At 37.0% G+C, this 19,349-nt stretch overlaps 2 protein-coding genes across 2 annotated transcripts; one reads left to right on the top strand and one right to left on the bottom strand.

Moving 5' to 3' along the window:
• Positions 1 to 1,168: 1,168 nt before the first annotated feature.
• LOC132176520 (F-box protein SKIP23) lies at positions 1,169 to 5,165 on the top strand. Its single transcript, XM_059588755.1, has 2 exons — positions 1,169 to 2,479; positions 4,811 to 5,165. Exons 1-2 carry the CDS (start codon positions 1,241 to 1,243, stop codon positions 4,841 to 4,843), a joined length of 1,272 nt encoding a protein of 423 aa, XP_059444738.1. The 5' UTR covers positions 1,169 to 1,240; the 3' UTR covers positions 4,844 to 5,165.
• Positions 5,166 to 5,811: 646 nt separating this feature from the next.
• Positions 5,812 to 9,684, bottom strand: LOC132176511 (rop guanine nucleotide exchange factor 1). The gene is made up of 5 exons (XM_059588744.1): positions 9,187 to 9,684; positions 8,621 to 8,737; positions 8,011 to 8,543; positions 7,045 to 7,398; positions 5,812 to 6,435 (listed from the first exon to the last, which is right to left on the bottom strand). Exons 1-5 carry the CDS (start codon positions 9,461 to 9,463, stop codon positions 6,004 to 6,006), a joined length of 1,713 nt encoding a protein of 570 aa, XP_059444727.1. The 5' UTR covers positions 9,464 to 9,684; the 3' UTR covers positions 5,812 to 6,003.
• Between the last annotated feature and the right edge of the window lie 9,665 nt (positions 9,685 to 19,349).

The following is a 19,349-nucleotide window of genomic DNA, read 5'->3' as shown; positions in this document are numbered from 1 at the left end:
TCTCTTTTTTTTTTTTTTTTTGAAAACTTCGCTTAACACCATCTGCACGTTCTGAAAATACTTTCAAATTTTAAAAACTCTCCATTTAATTTTCTGAGCACTCAATTTGATTTAATTGATCATCTTTGTCAAATTTAGTTACTAACCTCTAAAGAAAATTACTAAAAAGATGATTGAAAACTACCACTCATTAGGGTGGGCACGTGTAGGGTTGGTACCCGCACCTGCAGGTTACAGATACTAAAAATGAGACCCGCAATCCAGCTATAATAAACAATATCCGTCGGATTTTGGGTTTTGAGGGGCAGGTGATGCAGGTTTGGACAGGTGACTAGGGTTTGGACCCCAAGAGAGCTACAGACAACTAGGACGGGACCGCTAAAGAGAGATGAAGAGGGAGAGAGCCGTAGGAGAAAGAGAGAGAGAGAGGCGCAAAGGAGAAGGAAGAAGAAGAAGATGCTGGAGATGTGGGTATTAGGTTTTTTTTTAGGGTTGAGTTATATTGCGAGGTGGGGCAGGTACCCTTGAAAATTTTAAAAATGCTACTCGCAATCCGACATGCCCCATGCGGATATCCTAATATTTAACCTAATTTGCTTTTTTGTGAGGGAAATTAAGCGAGCGGGGCAGGGCGGATCGGTGTGGATCAGGGCAAGCAGGGTGGGTTTTGCCAACCCCTACCGACTACCACTCATAGAAACAAATGTCACTAATTTAATTCTCTGACATTTGCCAACCCCAACAAGTCCCATTGATGTTTTGGTTTATACAATAATATATTTGTTGATATATATATATATATATTGAAAAATTATTTTGATATGATATAAATTTAAAAAAATTGTTTTTGTATTTGAGTTGTTTATTAATTTTAAAAGAAGAAAACAAAAATTTTAACAAAAAGGACCTGATAATTTGCCATCTATTTTTATTCGCAGACCATCTGAATTTATAGATAGATGATTTTAAAGTATGGAAAGTATTTATATTTTTGAAAAATCATTCTTTTCCATTTCGTGAAATATTATATAGTTTGAATAATACCATACATATTATATTTACGGTCTCGATATACATACCATTTTTGCCATCGCCCATTCGCCCTCCACTTTTTGGCTTCATCTGCACTATCCCACGTGGCAGTATCCTTCCACAAGCGTGCCATTTTCAGATTTTCTCTTCGCTTTCTTCTCTGTTCTCTCACGCTTTCCCGAGGAAAAAAAAAAAAAAAAAGTCTTCAATGGCAGATTGGTCCCAACTCCCCAAGGAAATCCTTAGCGTAATCGCCGAACGCCTCGACAGCCCCTTCTACATGCTCCGCTTTCGATCAGTCTGCTCCTGGTGGCGATCTTCCGTCTCACCCAGACCCCTCCTCCGCTTGCCTGGCCGTTTCCCCTTCCTTCAATGCGACGGAATCACGGACTCCAGCTGGGGCTTCCACCTCTCCCGGCGCTCTATATTCCTCATCGCAACCACCGATCCTCGTTCCCAATCATCCAATTCATCCTGGCTTGTCAAAGTCGAAGAGTTGTATCCGAATCGAATGCGCTTGCTGAACCCACTCTCTCGGATCCAACTCAGACCCATGCCCACATCTTTCCCTAACACAATGAACCTAACCCACTTCATAGTATTCGAATTGGGACAAGAATATGTTCTACACTACATGAATTACCGACCATTCGGGGACGCTTTTGGCGATTTGGGAAACTTGTACATGGAAAAAGTTGTGTTTATGAGCTCGGGTTGTGGAGGAATTGAAGAGGCATTCTCGCTGCTCACGATTCACGTTTCGGGGAAATTAGCTATGTTCAAGTCTGGCGACAAGCGGTGGACGATAATTCATGACATGCCTTCGCCGTACGACGATGTTGCCCTGTTTCAAGGGGAGTTCTACGCGGTTGACGGCACGGGGAGGGCCGTGCTTGTCGGGTTGTCGTTGGATGTGACCTTGGTTGCTGAGTCTGTGTATGGCGGGGATAAGAAGTTTCTGGTAGAATCAAATGGAGGGTTGTTGTTGGTTGATATGTATTTAAGTGCTGGGGATGTGTTTGTTGGTGATGACGAAGATATTGATGTTGAGGAGGTTTTTGATCAGTACGTTGCTGGGGAGAGGGCAGTTCGGTTTAAAGTTTTTAGGTTGGATATAGAGGGGAAGAGGTGGGTGGAGGTGGAGAACTTGAGAGATAGGGTGTTGTTCTTGGGAGATGATTGTGCATTTTCGGCCTCAGTGGCGGAGTTGTCGTTGTCGGGGTGTATCAAAGGGAATTGTGTGCTGTTTACAGATAATTTCTTCTACACATGGGGTGAAGAAGGTAGTGGCAGTGGTGGCAGTGGTGGCAGTGATGGAGTTTTCAAGGGTCGGGATATATGTGTCTTTGATTTGGATAATGGTAGTATTGCACATTTGGCAGATTGTCCGGAGTATTCAAAGCTGTTCTGGCCGCCTCCGGATTGGGTTGCGGCAACAAATTTGACAGTGAGTATTTTCCCTTTGCAATTTTTAAGCCTTTTACTTGCCACAGTTGTTATATAGGTTCATATGATTGCATTACCAAATGTGTGCAGTAAAGTTTGCTTAAGATGCTACATTCTTAATTATCAATGCTTGGTACAAACAATTTGTAAAGAGCCATTTTTGAAGATGAGAATTTCCATTCCTTAGTTGCTAGTTTATATATGTTATAAAGTGATACCTTGCTGCTTTAAGCAATTAGAAATGAATTTAGCGCTCACTTTTGGTTTGTTGTGGAGTATAAATGGTATTATGTCTTTATGTGGTGAACAACTTTTGGTTCAAAGCTGTGAATGTGCCACATAGAGTAAAGTTTGTCTGGTATTGTTTCAAGATAATCATTTGGTTGGGAAGAGGAATTATATTAGGTGGTGTTGTGGCCTTGGTTTGTGAACTGCTTTCTTTGACAACAAAGGGGTTTAAGGGGATTTCTTGAATGGAGGAGTTCTTTGGCATCGATGGCTAGTTAGCAATGGGCTATAAGATAACATTTGACATAACCCAACTTGTAAGCATTTCTTCCATGCTGCATGTAATATGCAATATTATGTCTTACCTTATCTAACCTGTAAAACATCAGATAAGGTCTTCTCAGAACTTGGAGTTTTCACTCTTTATTGATCATGAAAGCACTTGTATATTTTGAAAAAAATAAAAAATAAAAAATGGAGCCTAGGAATTGAGAAAAGCTTTGAAAACCTGAGAGGCAAAAATTCGACTGATCTAAACTTGTGAAAGAAAAATCAATTTTTTATAGTTCTCGAACATTATAAATTATGTGTTAAAACACAGTTGTATGCATTGTTAACTTAGGCAGAAAACAGTGCTAGAACTGAAAGGAGTTCTTACAAAATGCTCTAATTGTTGACTCTAAGTTAATGTCATTGTTAAACACGGATATTTTTAAAGTTGGCCACTGTGTGGCCTGTAAAACCTTTTGTGATATGCTCCATTTTCTCATTGTTGTAGGTTATGGCGTGCTGAGTTACTACTTGTATATAACCATGTCAATCTCTAGTGCTCATTTTTATTTCCGTAGTTATCTTTTTTCTTTGGCTAAGGCTCAATGGTTGAGAAAATGTCCCAGTGATGGACAGAATAATTGGTTTAAATCCATGAATGGGATAATGGTTTAGTAGACAAAACAAACAGTTGACAACTATCGAAGATTTCGAAAGAATTAATGTGGCAGTCAAGGACTATTGATCTTAGCATGTGAGAATTTTGAAATTTAACAAGGGCGTACGAGAACTACTAAGCGGAGCCTGACAAAAATAATAATACATGTACTCAACTCTTTTGTTCACGTCTAGCAAAATATTAGTATGTTTATCATGCGTGACATGGAAACATTTATGGGTAAGGGATTCTTAGTTGGGAGAGATCTTCCAGTAATTAGTTTGATAGCAAAAGCTCCGTAGGCAACAGAGTAAGTCAAGGCATTTTGCCTTAATTATAGTCACTTGTGATGCTTTGTGAAATATGGTAGGCCTTAGGAAGCATATTCTATGCACATGTTCCTGGGCCTCTTGATTTGAGGATCTGCCATTCATAGGATCTGCAGGGCCAGGTTTGACTATTATCTAGTGAATAGGCAGGCTCCAAGGACAGTTGCCTTGAGCATTAGCTATTCTTGAAGCAGCAGAGATCCCTCCTCCCTTGGGACAGTGCACCCACTTAGAGCATTTAGCCATGTTAAAGGCCCATGACATGAAAGCTGCGACTTACAGTTGATAAGAATTGAAGTTGTTTCAAGCTTCCTCCTTCCTGTTTCAGATCCATCAATGTGAGCACCTTTAGGGGCATTTATTTGAAGTGAACACCTTGAGAAGCCACCCTTTGGGTGTGACCTTCTGGAAGGGCGAGTTTGAGCCGAGCTCTCCAAGTGGTTAATAAGTGAACCTCAGAGAAATAGAATTTCAGGAGTTAGTCAACTATTGCAGTATGGCTTTCAACTCCCCAAAGCAGTCTTCTTGTGAAGCGACCACAAATCTGACTGCACATTCTTTATTTTCAATTTATTTGGTGTTCATGGAAAATTGGAAATTTATCTCAACTTACTATCTCATCCCTTAACCCATATCCTGGTTCTTCTGAATGAGGATCTCTGCAACCTTGGTTCTTTCTCTCTCTACAATTTTCTTTCTCAGGTCCCTGGTGTTTTGTTGCTGAAAATCTGAAATACTAATTTAAGTTAATTGTTAATTATAATTTTAGCTTTTAATTTATATCACATATATAAGTATCTGTTGTCAATACATGGTGTGTGAAGTGCTAATTGGGTGACTGGGACAGGTGCAAAATCAATTTGAAGAACTGGCCTTGTGAAGTGAAGATCATTTTCTTGTTTTTCTGGGCCGTCAGGTAAATAGCCAAACAACTTGATGCTTGTAGGGATCTGGAGCCATGAATCTTCTTATACACATTATTTTGGCCTTTGACACGATGGAGTTGGCACAGTGCATGATTTTGGCCAGCCAGGAACTTCTCATATCTTATTGGATCACTTCTGAATTGCTTAATCATTTCGGAGAATTACTATGCCATCAGCATATAGTAAATGATTGTTGTTGAGTGCTTTTTGAAGTTCTCCAATTCTACCTTTGAGTAGAATGTGTATGCTGATCAGTAATATATTTCCTTCTCTTTACATTTTTCTCAGACGGCCCAGTTTAGCATATGCTGTGGGCACAAACATACTATTTTTATTTGGTTATCAAACAATTAGATTTAATGCAAATATCATCCAAAATCAACAACCAATCTTAAGTTTTGGAACAAGAAAAATCGTAGTACAGTGTTCCAATCCCCCTTTAACCTCTTTTCTCCCTTTTCAAAAAAAAAAAAAAAAAAACCTTCACTGGAACTTATAATGATAATGGTAGATCAACCCGAGAGCAAAATCGTGTATTTAAAGAGTGAAGAAATACATTCACAAATGGAATTGTTTTGGAAAGTGTAAACTTCGACGACGAGTGCTTTGAACATAGATTGAAAGAATTTCTTTCCATTTGCACGGGAGTGATATATGCATTACTTGCAATGTTAATTTCCCAGGAAATATTTTAATTGCTTTTGTTTGTGCTCATTCTAGATCTGCAATACCATCTTCATGTTACAACTGGAAGCATGGATTTGATTAACAACTCTTTTTCGTCGTTAGTAATCAATCATGCTCTTGGCAGGAAGGCGAGATCGATCAGCTTTGCCATTTGAAAAGTAAACTTCAGAAAGCATTGAAAATATAAGAAAATCATAATCTCCTCTCTTTTCACCTATCACCTGATGAAAAGCCATGATCTAATCTCAAAACTTTAATAAACCACCTAATTCTATTGCTAATGCATATACAATATTATCCCCCCCTCTCTCCGATATTTCTCATTCTCAGTCACAGCCTCAAGGCTATCCGCCTTCCAGACCAGCTCTACAGCTTCGTTGTTAGTTTTTGATTAGGTGTTTCAACTTACCAGCACCTATAGAAGAAGTCAATCTCGCTCTGGAGCATTTCCGGGATCTCTTCTTGCACTGACGTTCCCAGCATATGACCACACTTTGTCATATTCTGCCGGGACTAGTTTTTCTGACTTCATGTCAGTTGCTTCCTTAAGACCAGTCCTTTTAAGAGAGGAAGGTGCCCTCCCTGGGCTTCCCATTACCGGAGTGGAAGAACAGAAGGTCGGAGTTGCAAACGGAGAGGCATATGGGGTGTGGTGGATCGAGAAGGGGCTCGGAGACATCCGTTTCTGAATAGGAATACCACCAAGACCACCCCTGCTGAAAATGGACATTGTTTCGGCTGCAGCACAACGCTTCGTCGCATCATCGACGTAAAGAACATCATCTATTCTGGCCGTTATGTTAAAGGCCAAGCTTTCCATCACCCTTGAGTAGCTTTCAAGAATTGACTGCCCTACATCCTGCAAGAAATAAATGCTTTCAATATTTACATGACTGGAAAGTTCTTATCGTCTTCTACCACAACGTATTGAATGGCCAAGGCATGGTAATGACAAACCGGGAACCTTCTTTAAAGAGACGAAATGTACAAAAAATAACTATTGATCATTAACTCTCATCTTTTACCCCCTCTTTTCCTCTCTCCTTTACTAAACAAGATTATGACGAGACCTGTGACTTTGCCTCCTAAGGTCCCCTACTAAAGGTCCCACTACAAAAATGGATCCAGGAAATTACTCCAATTGTCTACTATCAAGGTCTCTTGAACTATTTGTTGTTACAGCCCATCAATATTGTGAATATGACATATGCTCGGTAGCTTGTACTGGCACAAGGATGCACCAAACCTCTAAATCACAATGCCCCTAAATTCCCAAGAAATTCCTTTTCCTCACCGCACCATTAGAGCCACACTGTATTGACAACTAAATAACGGGGGTGAGCTAATTGTTGTGAATATACCAAAAAAGTGAGTCATTGCATATTTGGCATCAATAATTAAAGCAGTGTGTTTGTGTGTGTGTAATGTGAGATTTACTGGGCAATAAAAGGTTATCAGGGCATAATACCTTATTGTACTGGATCTTATTCATATCCAATGCAGTTTGTGGGAGGCCAGGGAAACGAAGCCTCAAGCTCTGTAAGAGGGTCTCTGCTCTTTGGGCTAAAAAATGATTCTTCGCAGCATCAGCTACAAGGCCCTTGACCTTGCCACCCCAAGACGAGCGCCTAGATTTCTTGTGATTTGCATGTTTCCTCTGGTTTTTTCGCTTCCAGACATGGACTGCTGCTTCTATCCTGTTAGCTATCTCCAGAGTGTGATGCTCAGATGAAAGGTCCAGGCAATCAAGTAGACATTCTGGTGAGAACAGGTCAGCAGTTATGTAACGATAAATGATATCACCAAGACAAGCTTTTCCACTCTGCAATGCATTCAGACAACAGAAGGAATAAAATGAAACGTTAATAGAAATCGACTATAACCAGTTTCTGAATTTGCTATTGTTATGATATGTTGAATTCTATTCAGCTCTACAATTAGATTAAGACATCATAAACAACTTATACTGTTCAAATCAAATAAGGCATAAAATAGACATCCAGACTTAGTTTCTTTGAGAATAAGAGCCATTAGCTAATCAAACGATAAAATTCAAGGGTTTCACCAATTCTAAGGGACATTATCGAATGACAAAGCTCCAGCAAGATTGTCAAAGGACACCAAAATACAAAGGAACTAGATAACCTCAGATTTAAGCGTCGCCCAATTTCCAAACTCTATTGGACTATGGATCTACTGCATATAAAAAAGAAATAATCCTCACTTAGGAGCAACATTCTTCCAAGACTAATGCACAGGCCATAACCAGCATTAAGATAACACAGACCACTTATAAGCTGCGAACCCAGCAAATTAATGAGATGCATACTAATCCATGAAGCAAAACCAGTGAATATGTGCTACTGTGTTAGCAAGTTTAGCCTTTGGCTGTGTCATGTTGACATTATAATTCAAGCAGCATAGAAACTCATACCTTGGGCAAGGTCTCCAAGAAAGCACTGGGGATCTCCATCTCAGCTAGCACACCACTATTAATTGCCAAGGCTGCCTTCAATATCTGGTTCGTGCAGTCCCTGCACTGCTGCAACCTCTTCCTGGCATCCTCCGACAACCCACACGACTGCACTTTCGGACAGGGCAGCCACCACTTCTCTTCCTGCCTAATCGAAGGCCTCCCACCACACGATCCATAGGCGTCACAATCATTTGATTCACCCACAACTATCCCCCTATCAACATACCAAAACTCTGTATCGCAAAACCCATCAAGCATACTAATCAGCATTGCATCGAGCTTCTTCAGCGCGGGTAGATTCACGTACAAATCTGAGCGTGGTCGTGTCGCCATTACTTCATATGTGCCCCCACCAGGAAACTGTTGTATCGAAGGAACGAGCTCAACTATGGAATCGCTTACGCATAAGAGCCACTCCATTTCTCGGTGCCACATTGCCTTCTTCTGCGGCGCCAGTGGCTCTAACCTCCACAGCTCACCAAACACAGTCGCTGCCATGGAAAACGAAATTAAACTTCAGCGCCGTAACAACCAAAACATTCCAAAAACATATACATATCAAACTGACCAGAGAGATTGGTAATGGCGTTTGAGATGGCGAGGGCAGTGCACACTCCTTTCCCTCCTCCAGACATGTCTTCTCCAAGAAGAAGCTTTGCGAACCTCTCCTTCATCATCTCAACCTCTTTTGAAAATTAAGAAAAAAAAAGTTCAAATCAATTAAAAATTTCCTTCTAAAATTGCAGAGTCTTAGTTCTCAGTTTAACTATAAACAGTATAAATCCGTGTTTGGTTGCAGAGAAACCGGAGGAAAATCGGTATAAAAGAAAAAACTTAACACACAAATTAATCAAAGACACAAACTTTCAAGTGTATTTCTCATTTTACAGTGAATCGGCAAAGCCAATTCGAGTCCCATTTTCCTGACGATACAAACAACGACAACAGAAGCTCAAGCAACGATACAAACAAAGACAACAGCAGCTCAAGCAGCGAAGAGAATTAAATGTACTCGAATAAAACCAAAAAATAAGTATTAATCTCATTCACTGTCTCGATTTAGCAACAAATTTAGAGGCAAGATATCCAATAATTACTAAAAATAAACACACAAAACAAACGAAGATAAAGTACCGGACAAATCGGTTTCCCGTTTCTCAGGCTTCTCATCCCAAACCACATCCTTGCCTGCAATCACCGGCAGCATCACCGTCGCAGGAAAACCGAAATTCCCGGCGACTTGATGGGGAGACGACGTCATCGAACTCGAACCGCCGCCCTCGGCGTCGAACCGCCGGCACGAGAAGCTACTGCAGCTCTCAGACTCGCTGATGTCAGCGCTGGGACTGTAGCTCCCACAGCGCTCACTCTGCTCGGAGCCGGACCCCTCCTCCTCCGACACGCTGCCCATTCTGATTCCCAAGATCGGACGGTCAGTACAAATCTCAAGCTCTCAGGCGCACATTTGTTACAATGAGGCGTAGCGCAGGCAATTGGAGCTCTCTCGCTTTCCCTCTCGCGTGGTCTGAAAATGGTAACGTGGTTGTGATTGATGCAAGCAAAAAGCAAAAGCAGATATGAAAAAAAAAAGCTCTCACAGTTCACACTTTCTCTATTCTCCCCTCCCCTCTGGTCCTCTTTCCTATGTTATATTTATATATGCTCTACAGTACGGTAATGCTAGTGGTAATACTTCCTGCTACTCATGATGATGATGATGATGTGGTGGCAAAAGCCAAACAAAAGCAAAAGAGACGGCGTCTGCAGGCAGGGCCGAGCACCCGACACGGACTTTACCAACGGGTCCCACTCGGTACCCCTTATCAACGTACTGCTACACTCGACGGAAACGGGGTTTTGTCGATTCGGGCGGGTAACGGAGCGAATTTGGATGTGAGATTGGAAACGGCGGTTAATTTTTCGCGGGGGGATTAATTGTAAAGCGGGCGTTCTCAGAGTATGTGCCGTGGCATCTCCACCCCAAGCGTCAGATTGGAAGATGTTTAATTATTAAGTCGTTCGTTTGACTTCCATCTTCTTTAATGCAACTTGAGAAGTAAGAAAATTGTGATATCTTCTCACATGCGTGTGTTCAATGAACTTTAGGATTAATTATTGAGTTATTTTTAAAATTAAATGAGAGGTTCAAGATAAGGTTTAAATTTAAGATTACATCACGGATTAGGATCTTTTCATAATATCAAGTACAGTCTTAAAATATTGACCGTTGTTTTTAAATTAAATGATTGAGAATAAATTTTATCACATCAATAATTTTCACGTTTATCAATTCTGTATTTATAGCCCTTTCACTACATTTTTAAAAGTAATAAATACTGGACTGAAAAAAATCTTTAACTGTTGACTTGAAATGATAGTTACAGACTGGGCTATATTTATTAAACGACTTCGTTTACTGCTTTTTATTTTGGGTTAAATGTAATTTTGGTACTTATGATTAGGCTCAAAATCAAACGGATCTCTCGGTTTTAAAAGTGTTCCAATTGGTATTTGTGATTATTGAAAATACACACTTGGTACTTTTGTCCATATTCTGTCTAAATATTTAACAGATCTCCATGTCAGTACACAGTAAAATGGTGATACATGTTCCAAATGCCACGTATTGATGCCAAATCAGAAGATTGGATGATGTGGCATTATATGTACCTATGCTTATGGTGCCACCACATATGCTGCCAAAAATAATAAAATAATGGTAACTAAAATTAAATTAAATTATTTAAAAATAAAATAAAAAAATAAAAAAGTAGAAAATTGGAGCTGGCCAAGCATCTCCATTTTTAGCTGAGGGGGAAGCTCAAGCAAAGGGGTGGTTGAACCACTCTTATGACATATGAGGGTGGCCAACCAAAAAAAGAAAGAAATTAGGGCTAGCCCTTGGGGGTGGCCAAACCACCCACATGCTCTATAGGAGTGGTTCAGCTACCCCCTTGCTGGCCACTAAGGGTGGCTTGCTAAAATGGAGGTGGCCGGCCACTCCCAATTTTCTACCATTTTTGTTTTGTTTCTTTTTTTTTTTAAAAAAAAAAAAAAAATTATTTTATTCTAGTTACCATAATTTTATTATTTTTTGCAGTATATGCGGCACCAAAAGCATAGGTACCACCTAGGGAAATGCTAAAATGCAATCATTTTCCTACATTTGGCCTATCAAAAGCTAATGTGGCAAGACACTTTTATTATTTTATTATTAAAAAAAATTTAATTTTTAAATCCAAATTAAAACAACAAAAAACTAAAAAGAGGTTGTAAGGGGTGGCCAGCCACCCCAATTTTGGCTTCTAGGGTGGCCGAAGCCAACCTTAGGCCCTTGGGGGTGGTCCAGCCAGCCCTAATGGCCAAAATAATAATAAAAAAATTTGAACCAACCCCAAACTGGCGGTTTGGGGTGGCCGAAGCCACCCCTTGCAACTTCATTTTAGTTTTTTATTGTTTTAATTTTGATTTAAAAATTAAAAGATTTTTAATAATAAAATAATAAAAGTGGCCTGCCACATCAGCTTTTGATGGGCCAAATGTGGGGAAATGATTACATTCTAGCATTTCCCGTACCACCTATGATATAATACCACGTCATCCAATCTGATGATTTGGCATCAATACGTGGCATTCAGGACATGTGTCACCATTTTACGCGTGCTAACGTGGAGATCCATTAAATATTTGGACAGAACATGGACGGAAATACTAAGTGTGTATTTTCAATAATCACATGTACAAGTTTAAACACTTTTTGAAACCGAGGAATCTGTTTGATTTTGAGCCCAACCACAAGTACCAAAATTGTATTCAACTCTTTTATTGTATATTCTTAAATTGAAGTCATTAACAAATAACTCATAATACAAAATACTTTTCAAAACACAAAAATTATTTTCATTTTTATGTTATATCACACATTTTCAAACTAAAAATTAAAAAGCACTCCACACGACCACACCCACACACTAAAAAATATACTCCAAGATTCAAAAAAAAAAAAAAATCTCCAAATTGTACACATTGAATACCTTAAAAATTATAAAAATACTTGATACTATCTAAAGCACTTATTCAATAAAATTTAATAAAAAATGTTAATTTTAATAATTTTTACCTGTACTGAGTTAAAGTACACGCTTTTAATTAAAATGTTTTTCAGTGCAAATCCTTTGAATGTAATTAAAAGTTAGCAATAAACCGGACGATGAAAAGTAAAAGAGTTCTTTCCATTGACCGTACGATCTAGTGCAGTAATCTGGACCGTTGCAACTTGCAAGGGACCTAAAAGAGATGTGGGACCGAGGCTGCTGCTGCTGACGAGTCTGACATTATGTGCAAGAGAAGCATTCTTTCTCCGATGTGGTTTGCGTAGACAACCGTTGCATTAAACATTAAACACACTTTCCTATTTCAAGCTTTCACGTTGATGTGCGGTCTTAGAAACAGAGGGAATATATATATATATATATATATATATAGTACCACATGTCACTTTCTAATTCGACTGATCTCCTCTAATCAGATATGTTAGGAGTTAATAAGTTCTTTATATATAACTTATATTTTTTTTATTAATTTAATATATCAACTATTAGATTTGTAGATTTATGTAGAACTTACATAAGTTAATCTTATGAGAAAATTTTAGTTAATTTGTAAGATAAAATTGGCAAAATAAAAAAAAAAATATTGACCCTATAATTTCTCTTTCATTTACGTAAGTTAATAGTGAACCTCATAAATATAATAATTGATCTATTACAAAAATTTTCTCCAAACTGATTTGAAGGAAATATCTTTCAACTCATTTAAAATAGTGACAAGTGTTTATAAACATTTGAAAGATACGTTAAATTTATAACACCATTAATGCCAGTTTACTATTTTAAACTAAATTTATTGTACCCTTTAAATGTTTATAAACACTTTATACTATTTTAAATGGATTTGAGGATATTTCTTCATGACTAATTTAAAGAAAATTTCTGTCTATTTTGAAATAACTTCTTCTATTAAATTTATAAGTAAAATATGAAAAATTAATTAGAAGTGATAGAGAGCCAAACAAATGACTTAAAAAAATTTTTAAATTAATATGACAGACCGTGAGTAACAGGCAAGGAAAAAAAAATTACATATTTTTTAATTTAAAAACTCTTATCACGTTAATTTAAAAACTTTTCTAAATTCATTTATTTGAATCTTTATTACTTCTCAAAAATAATTATCCTCTGTTCACTGATGCAATTATTTAAATCCCGCTGTTGATTCCCGAGCCGACTAGTGAGGACCACCGTAGGCCGTAGAGTTTCATGCACGTGGCGAACCAGGCGGCTAGACGACTGTAGGTCGGCTGGTCGGGTTTATTTACACTGTACGATCAATTATGGACTGTCTGCGTATTATTTACACTGTGCGATCGGTCACCGTATAAAATTAAACCCCAGTCAATCAAAACCCTCCGACCTCAGTGGTAGTTATTGCTAATTTAGATTTATGACTTCGAAATTTGGAGTTGGTGATCCACTGATCCTTATAAAGCTATACCAATCCCGAAGACATTTATGGTAATAAAATCTGGTGTTGATTATCATGCATGATCCAACGAACACCGTTGACGTGACTCACTTGACCTTCAAACTGTCCGGTTAATTGGTGCTTAAATTAAACTTTCGTGATTATCTATGTGTCGGGCCTTAAGTATCCGTGATTAGAGTTTGGGGTGCCTAAACCATGATAAAAAGGGTATATAATATAATTGCAGTAAAGGTTTAAAAACTCAATTAAATTATGTTTGAACCAATGAGAAATATTAATCCAAATGTTTAGTAGTCTTATTACAGTCTTCTAAATAATATTCTTATTAAAAAGATATGTACAATAAGTTGATGGATAGCCTTAAATATGTTGTCATCTTACATGAATGTATGTATGCATTTAATATCATAACTATACTTAAATTTGCCAGCAATTTGCTTCCACTTGTCATTTTGCATACATTTTTGTTTACAGTATATTAAGTGTAGCTTCAAATAATTAGGTAAATAATGTTGCTTGCCATCTTGACCATTGCCTCTAAGTCTTCGAGGTGCTACCAGTCTTACCAATGTTACGTGTTGCAGTGGATGAGTAAATAGAACTTGAGTTGCAGCTTTATTGAGTGGACATAAATGTGATTAATTAATATGGGTGTCTCCTAAAAGTGAAGCAAATAATTTTGTATATATATGTCTCACTGTTTATGTTATATATTTACCCTTACGCCGACTGTGTTTGTTTGTTTGTGTTTTTTTTTTTTTTTTAATGGCGAAATTATAATTTTAAGTGAGTCAAAACAAAACAAAAAAACTTTGAAAGAAGTAGAAATTAAATTAATTTTAAATGGTTTATCTCATTAAAACATTTAATTTAAGAAAAATTCTAAAATTTTTAGGAGGCTTTAGTTCCGGCTCTTATTATATGGACTTGATTATTTGCTTTGGTAGTAAATTAACTATATATTATTTATCTTGATCCGCATATATATTACTTATGTCTTAAGCTTAAAAAATATATATTTATGCTAAAAAAATAAAGTATAATGATGAGTGTTAGAACAATTTCCAAACGGGGTGAACTAAATGTTCTTGGATGAGCTTCTAATCTTTCATTTTCTATTTCTTGGAGACTGTGTATGCCTAAAGCACAAGATTTCAATTTTAATTTGATACATGGTGTATGAGCCTGTTTATAGGTAGAGATGTTGAGTTAGACCTAGATTAGGTTTTCTACTTTAATTTGACTTGGGGTGAAAGAAGGTTTAATTGGACTCGGATTGTGTTTCCTACTCCAATTTGACTTGGAGAAGGGATTTAATCTAAATTTTTTGAAATAGTAATTACTCTTGGAAAATCAAGGATTGAGACTTAGTAACACTCTTCCGCTACAAGTCTTTCTTGTACCCCTCCAAGAATAATGTGACTTTTAAAATTATTATTATGTTTGTAATTAATCAAATTATAATTTTAAAAATTATTTTATTTTTAGAATTATTCCCCGTTTTTAAGATTTCAAAATAAAGCTGAGGAGCGTATTGGGTGATATTATTCACAACAACAAGTATTCAAAAACATTTGTTTGTAAGTTTAGAGTGAACACAAAAATACTACGAAGCCACTTCTGACAAAAACATTATTTTATTGAAAAAAAAAAAACCGAATCTAGTCTCTAGAGTGAACACATTCTAAATACATCCGAAGTAAAGAACTGAAAAACTTTTGTAGACCATAGCTTCGTGGTGAGGCTAAGAATACTAGCTACCTGATTTCAAGGAATCCATTTTGATTGGCTCAGGACTGCTTATAGACCGTATCTTATCCTCAATCTATATATATATATACTTTCTCTCTTAACATATGTTTGAACGGGTCGTGATTCACAACACGCCAGACAAATTTTTTTTTAATATTAAAAAAAAATATATATATATATTTGGGCGGCGTATAGCACGCCGGCGTTGTGTTTAGCTTTACCCATGTTTGAACAATTATTTTGAAGTTGTCACATCTCCATGACCCTGAAGGCCTGAACTTAAATAACCATAAAGGATTGAACCTGAAATGGCTATCTCTAGAGATGATCTTTGTCGGCATGTTTACACTCATAAAACCGTAATTTAAGCCATTTTATAATGGGATCCAATCAATTAATGGCATGGACATTCAATCGGTTTTTAACCAAAAGACAGTTATTAACCGTTAATAATCACTAATATCATTGGGCGGTTGGCTTTATCTAACTAACCGACTAATTTCGCGGTAGAATAGGCGGACGTGGTACCTTTATATATATAGCAAAATGACATTGTTTTGTTTTGATATATGATTTCATACCAAAACATTAAAATAGGCTCAAAACACCAAAATATGTTCAAGAAGACCAAACTTGAAAGGCCTACACGAAGGTGTGGTTACTCAAAATTGTTAACCACTTAAAACATTGCAGTTAAAGATAAGAATCGCAAACCACCACCGCTTATACAACCCTAGCAAATATCATCAGAATTCTCCCCCCGCTTCAAGCTATGATTACCGCATGAAAAGTTCAAAAAAGCTACAACATAATGCACATAAATTTGTCCAATGTAACATTTCATTTTGTATTTGGCCTCATGTCTAACATTATTTTCAGATTGACCATGGTTGTGATCCACCATAATGCATTCTCCTTTTGCTCACTAGAGATTTTTTTTTTTTTTTTTTTTGTGCTAGACTACTCCCTAAAATTTGAGGCTATGACAAATAATTCTTTAGGGTTTCAAAAGTGATAAATAACTTCACATTATTTGTGTAATAAATTATTTTCTCATAACAAATCATGGCTAAAAAAATAAAACACATTTATCTTAAAAAAAAGTTAAAAATAAGAACAAAAACAATTTTGGCTAGCACTAGGGGTAATTGAACCACCATCAAATTCAGCGAGAGGGAGTGGCAGAACCACCCCTAAGGGCCTAGGAGGTGGTACAACCACCTTTAAATTCGGTAAGAAAGGGGTGGCTGAACTACCCTAATGCCAATATATATATATTATTTTGCCTATAATTGTCAAGATAAATTTGTAGTTTTACAATGATGCCCTCGAAAAAAATAACTTAAATTTATGAAGGATAAGTTTTTGTTACTTATGCCTATCTAGGAGTGGATATTGGTTTTCCCAAGGAGTAGCTCAATCAATTGTGAACCACGTTTTATGAAGTGGAGGTCACTAGTTCGAATTCTCTATCCCCTTCCCTTACGTTGGCCTATAAAAAAGAAGAAGAAATTGATATCAGTTTGGTCGGTGTCAATAGGGGCATTTTTTATTAATTGCTGAAAGTCGGTTATTGGTTGATGATAATTCCATGGCAATCGATAGACAGTTAGTAGACAATAATCGGTTAATCTGTAAACCCCTATATAAGCCTATCACACCGAAGTTATTTGTGACTTTTCAAATCAGGGAAGCTATTTATTGCAATTCCAAACTCTTGAACTAAAATCCGGCAATATTATTTATTTTTTTAAAAAAAAATTATAAGAAATTAAGAATGATTATATTGGTAGAAAGATAATACATAATCCGAGGAATTACATTTTAAGGAATATCGGTTTGCGTGCATCTTGTTGAAACATGTTCCCACATTCCCACCCAACCCAACAGGGCTTTGGACACTTCAAAAGATATGGGCCATTGATTGGAACTTGGAAGCATTAGAAGACCAGACCCATTCATAAAATTCGTGGATATTTTTTCCAATATTTCTTGTTCTTTCGTTTATTGTCATTAAATATATTGAGACGTGCTATTACTGCTATACATCAATTTTTTTCGATTTTTTTTTTCTTTCAATTTTTAAAATTATCACTGGATTTGTTAGTCCATATACACATAGGCCACAAATTCAATGATAATTTTGAAAATTGATAAGATGAGACAAGAATATGAGGAAGAAATAAATCATTTCTCCAATATTTTCTCTTATTGTACAAAAGTGAAATGCTAAGTGTTATCCGAATTTTAGATATATATTATTTTTTAAAAACAAAGTTAGAAAATTAAGGACCAGTTTCTTTTTTGATTTTTTAAAAATATTTACCTAGAATCAAAAGAACACAAAGAGAATACCTAACAATTTCCTGTACCCAAATATCATAAATTTATAAACAAAATCTTCATGCTTAGGGTAGTTTGTAGCATGAATTGATTAATAAGTAATAACCCAATCCATAATTGCAATGCCAAATACGCCCTAAGCATGAAACCTCGCACGGGTTGAAGCCAATATATACTTACGGTCTAAACTATTTAATTTTTTAATATAACCTATTAAATTGACATATATATATATATATATATATATATATGAGAATCTTTCATATTCATTCCTTAAAAAAAATCAAGAATATAAAACTCTTACAGAGAGCATAAAGCTTTGATAAATTATAGCCAAAGCTTGTCATAAAGACAAACATAAAAATCTTACTATCAAGTCTTATTAAATCTTAAAGTATGATTTTTTTTTTTTTTTTTTTTTGTGAAAAGAATCAAAAGACTTTATTTCAAAATTGTGAACAAAGATCTAGAGTGGAAATTACACTCTAAGAAAGAAGAGCCTGAAGCTCTAGGTTTACAATGTCAGAAATACAACTTGGGGTATCCTCAATCCAAAAACGTTCGACGGTGGATAACATAGCCTCCTTTGCTAAACCATGTGCAGCCTAGTTAGCATCTCTCTTAACATGACAAATCTTTCAAGTTCAAAGAGATCCCAAAACCTCCTTTGTGTCCTCCACAATCTGTCCAAAAGGTTTCCAACTAGCCTCTGATTCCCCAATTGCTTTAACAACATTAAGGGAATCTCCTTTTAGAATGACATCATGGAAACCCATTTCTCCACAAAATTTTGCTGCCCAAAGAGCTCCCCAACCTTCGCCCATGTCTGGTTTTTGAAACATTTAAATCATTTCGCTTTTTGCTGCACTTGCCATATCCTTGTGGTCCCTCACTATGATACCAACCCCATCCTTTTGTGCTTGGAATGAAAAGAGACATCCCAGTTGACTTTATGCAAACCAATCGGTGGTGGTGCCCATTTCATTGTACTCCCACATACCCTATCCGTGGCATTCCCCTGCTGTCCTTGTGATTCCGAAAATTGGAGAAATAGAGTCTCACCTTCTTGGGCCAAGATTTTCGGACGCATAAAATCACCACCATGGACCACTGCATTTCTTCTAGCCCATATCTTCTTGGATAAAATAGCGAAAAGATGTACCTCTTCCCTGCTACAACGGTTGATCATGTGCTCAAAAACATTCAGGAAACAAGAAGCACGAATAGCACTTTTTTGAAGCTTCCCACGACATGCCCCCTAGACGTCCATAGCAGATGGGCAATTCCAAAGGATGTGCAAACCTATTTCTCTCTCACTACCACAAAAGATGCACTTATCTTCTTTCACTACACCCCTCCTTAATACATTGTCCTTCATAGGGAGTATATTTTTACACGCCTTCCATAGAAAAACTTTTGAGGAGTTTGGGATCTGCATGTTCTATAAAAACTTCCACAAAATTGAACACCCTGACTAGTTCGATCCCATTCCAGAATGCATCATTTTCCTTTCCATTTCCAAATGGTATGCACTCCTAACCGTGAAAATTCCAATTGGGGATGCTCTCCAAATCATCTTATCCGGCCTCCCATACTTACTCCTTGGAAGGTTGCAAATAATCTCGGCTTCCTTCTCTTCAAATATTTCACTGATAAGA

This window comes from Corylus avellana, chromosome ca1, assembly GCF_901000735.1.
Source record: "Corylus avellana chromosome ca1, CavTom2PMs-1.0".
NCBI classification, from domain to species: domain Eukaryota; kingdom Viridiplantae; phylum Streptophyta; class Magnoliopsida; order Fagales; family Betulaceae; genus Corylus; species Corylus avellana.
This window is presented reverse-complemented; position numbering and strand designations above follow the sequence as displayed.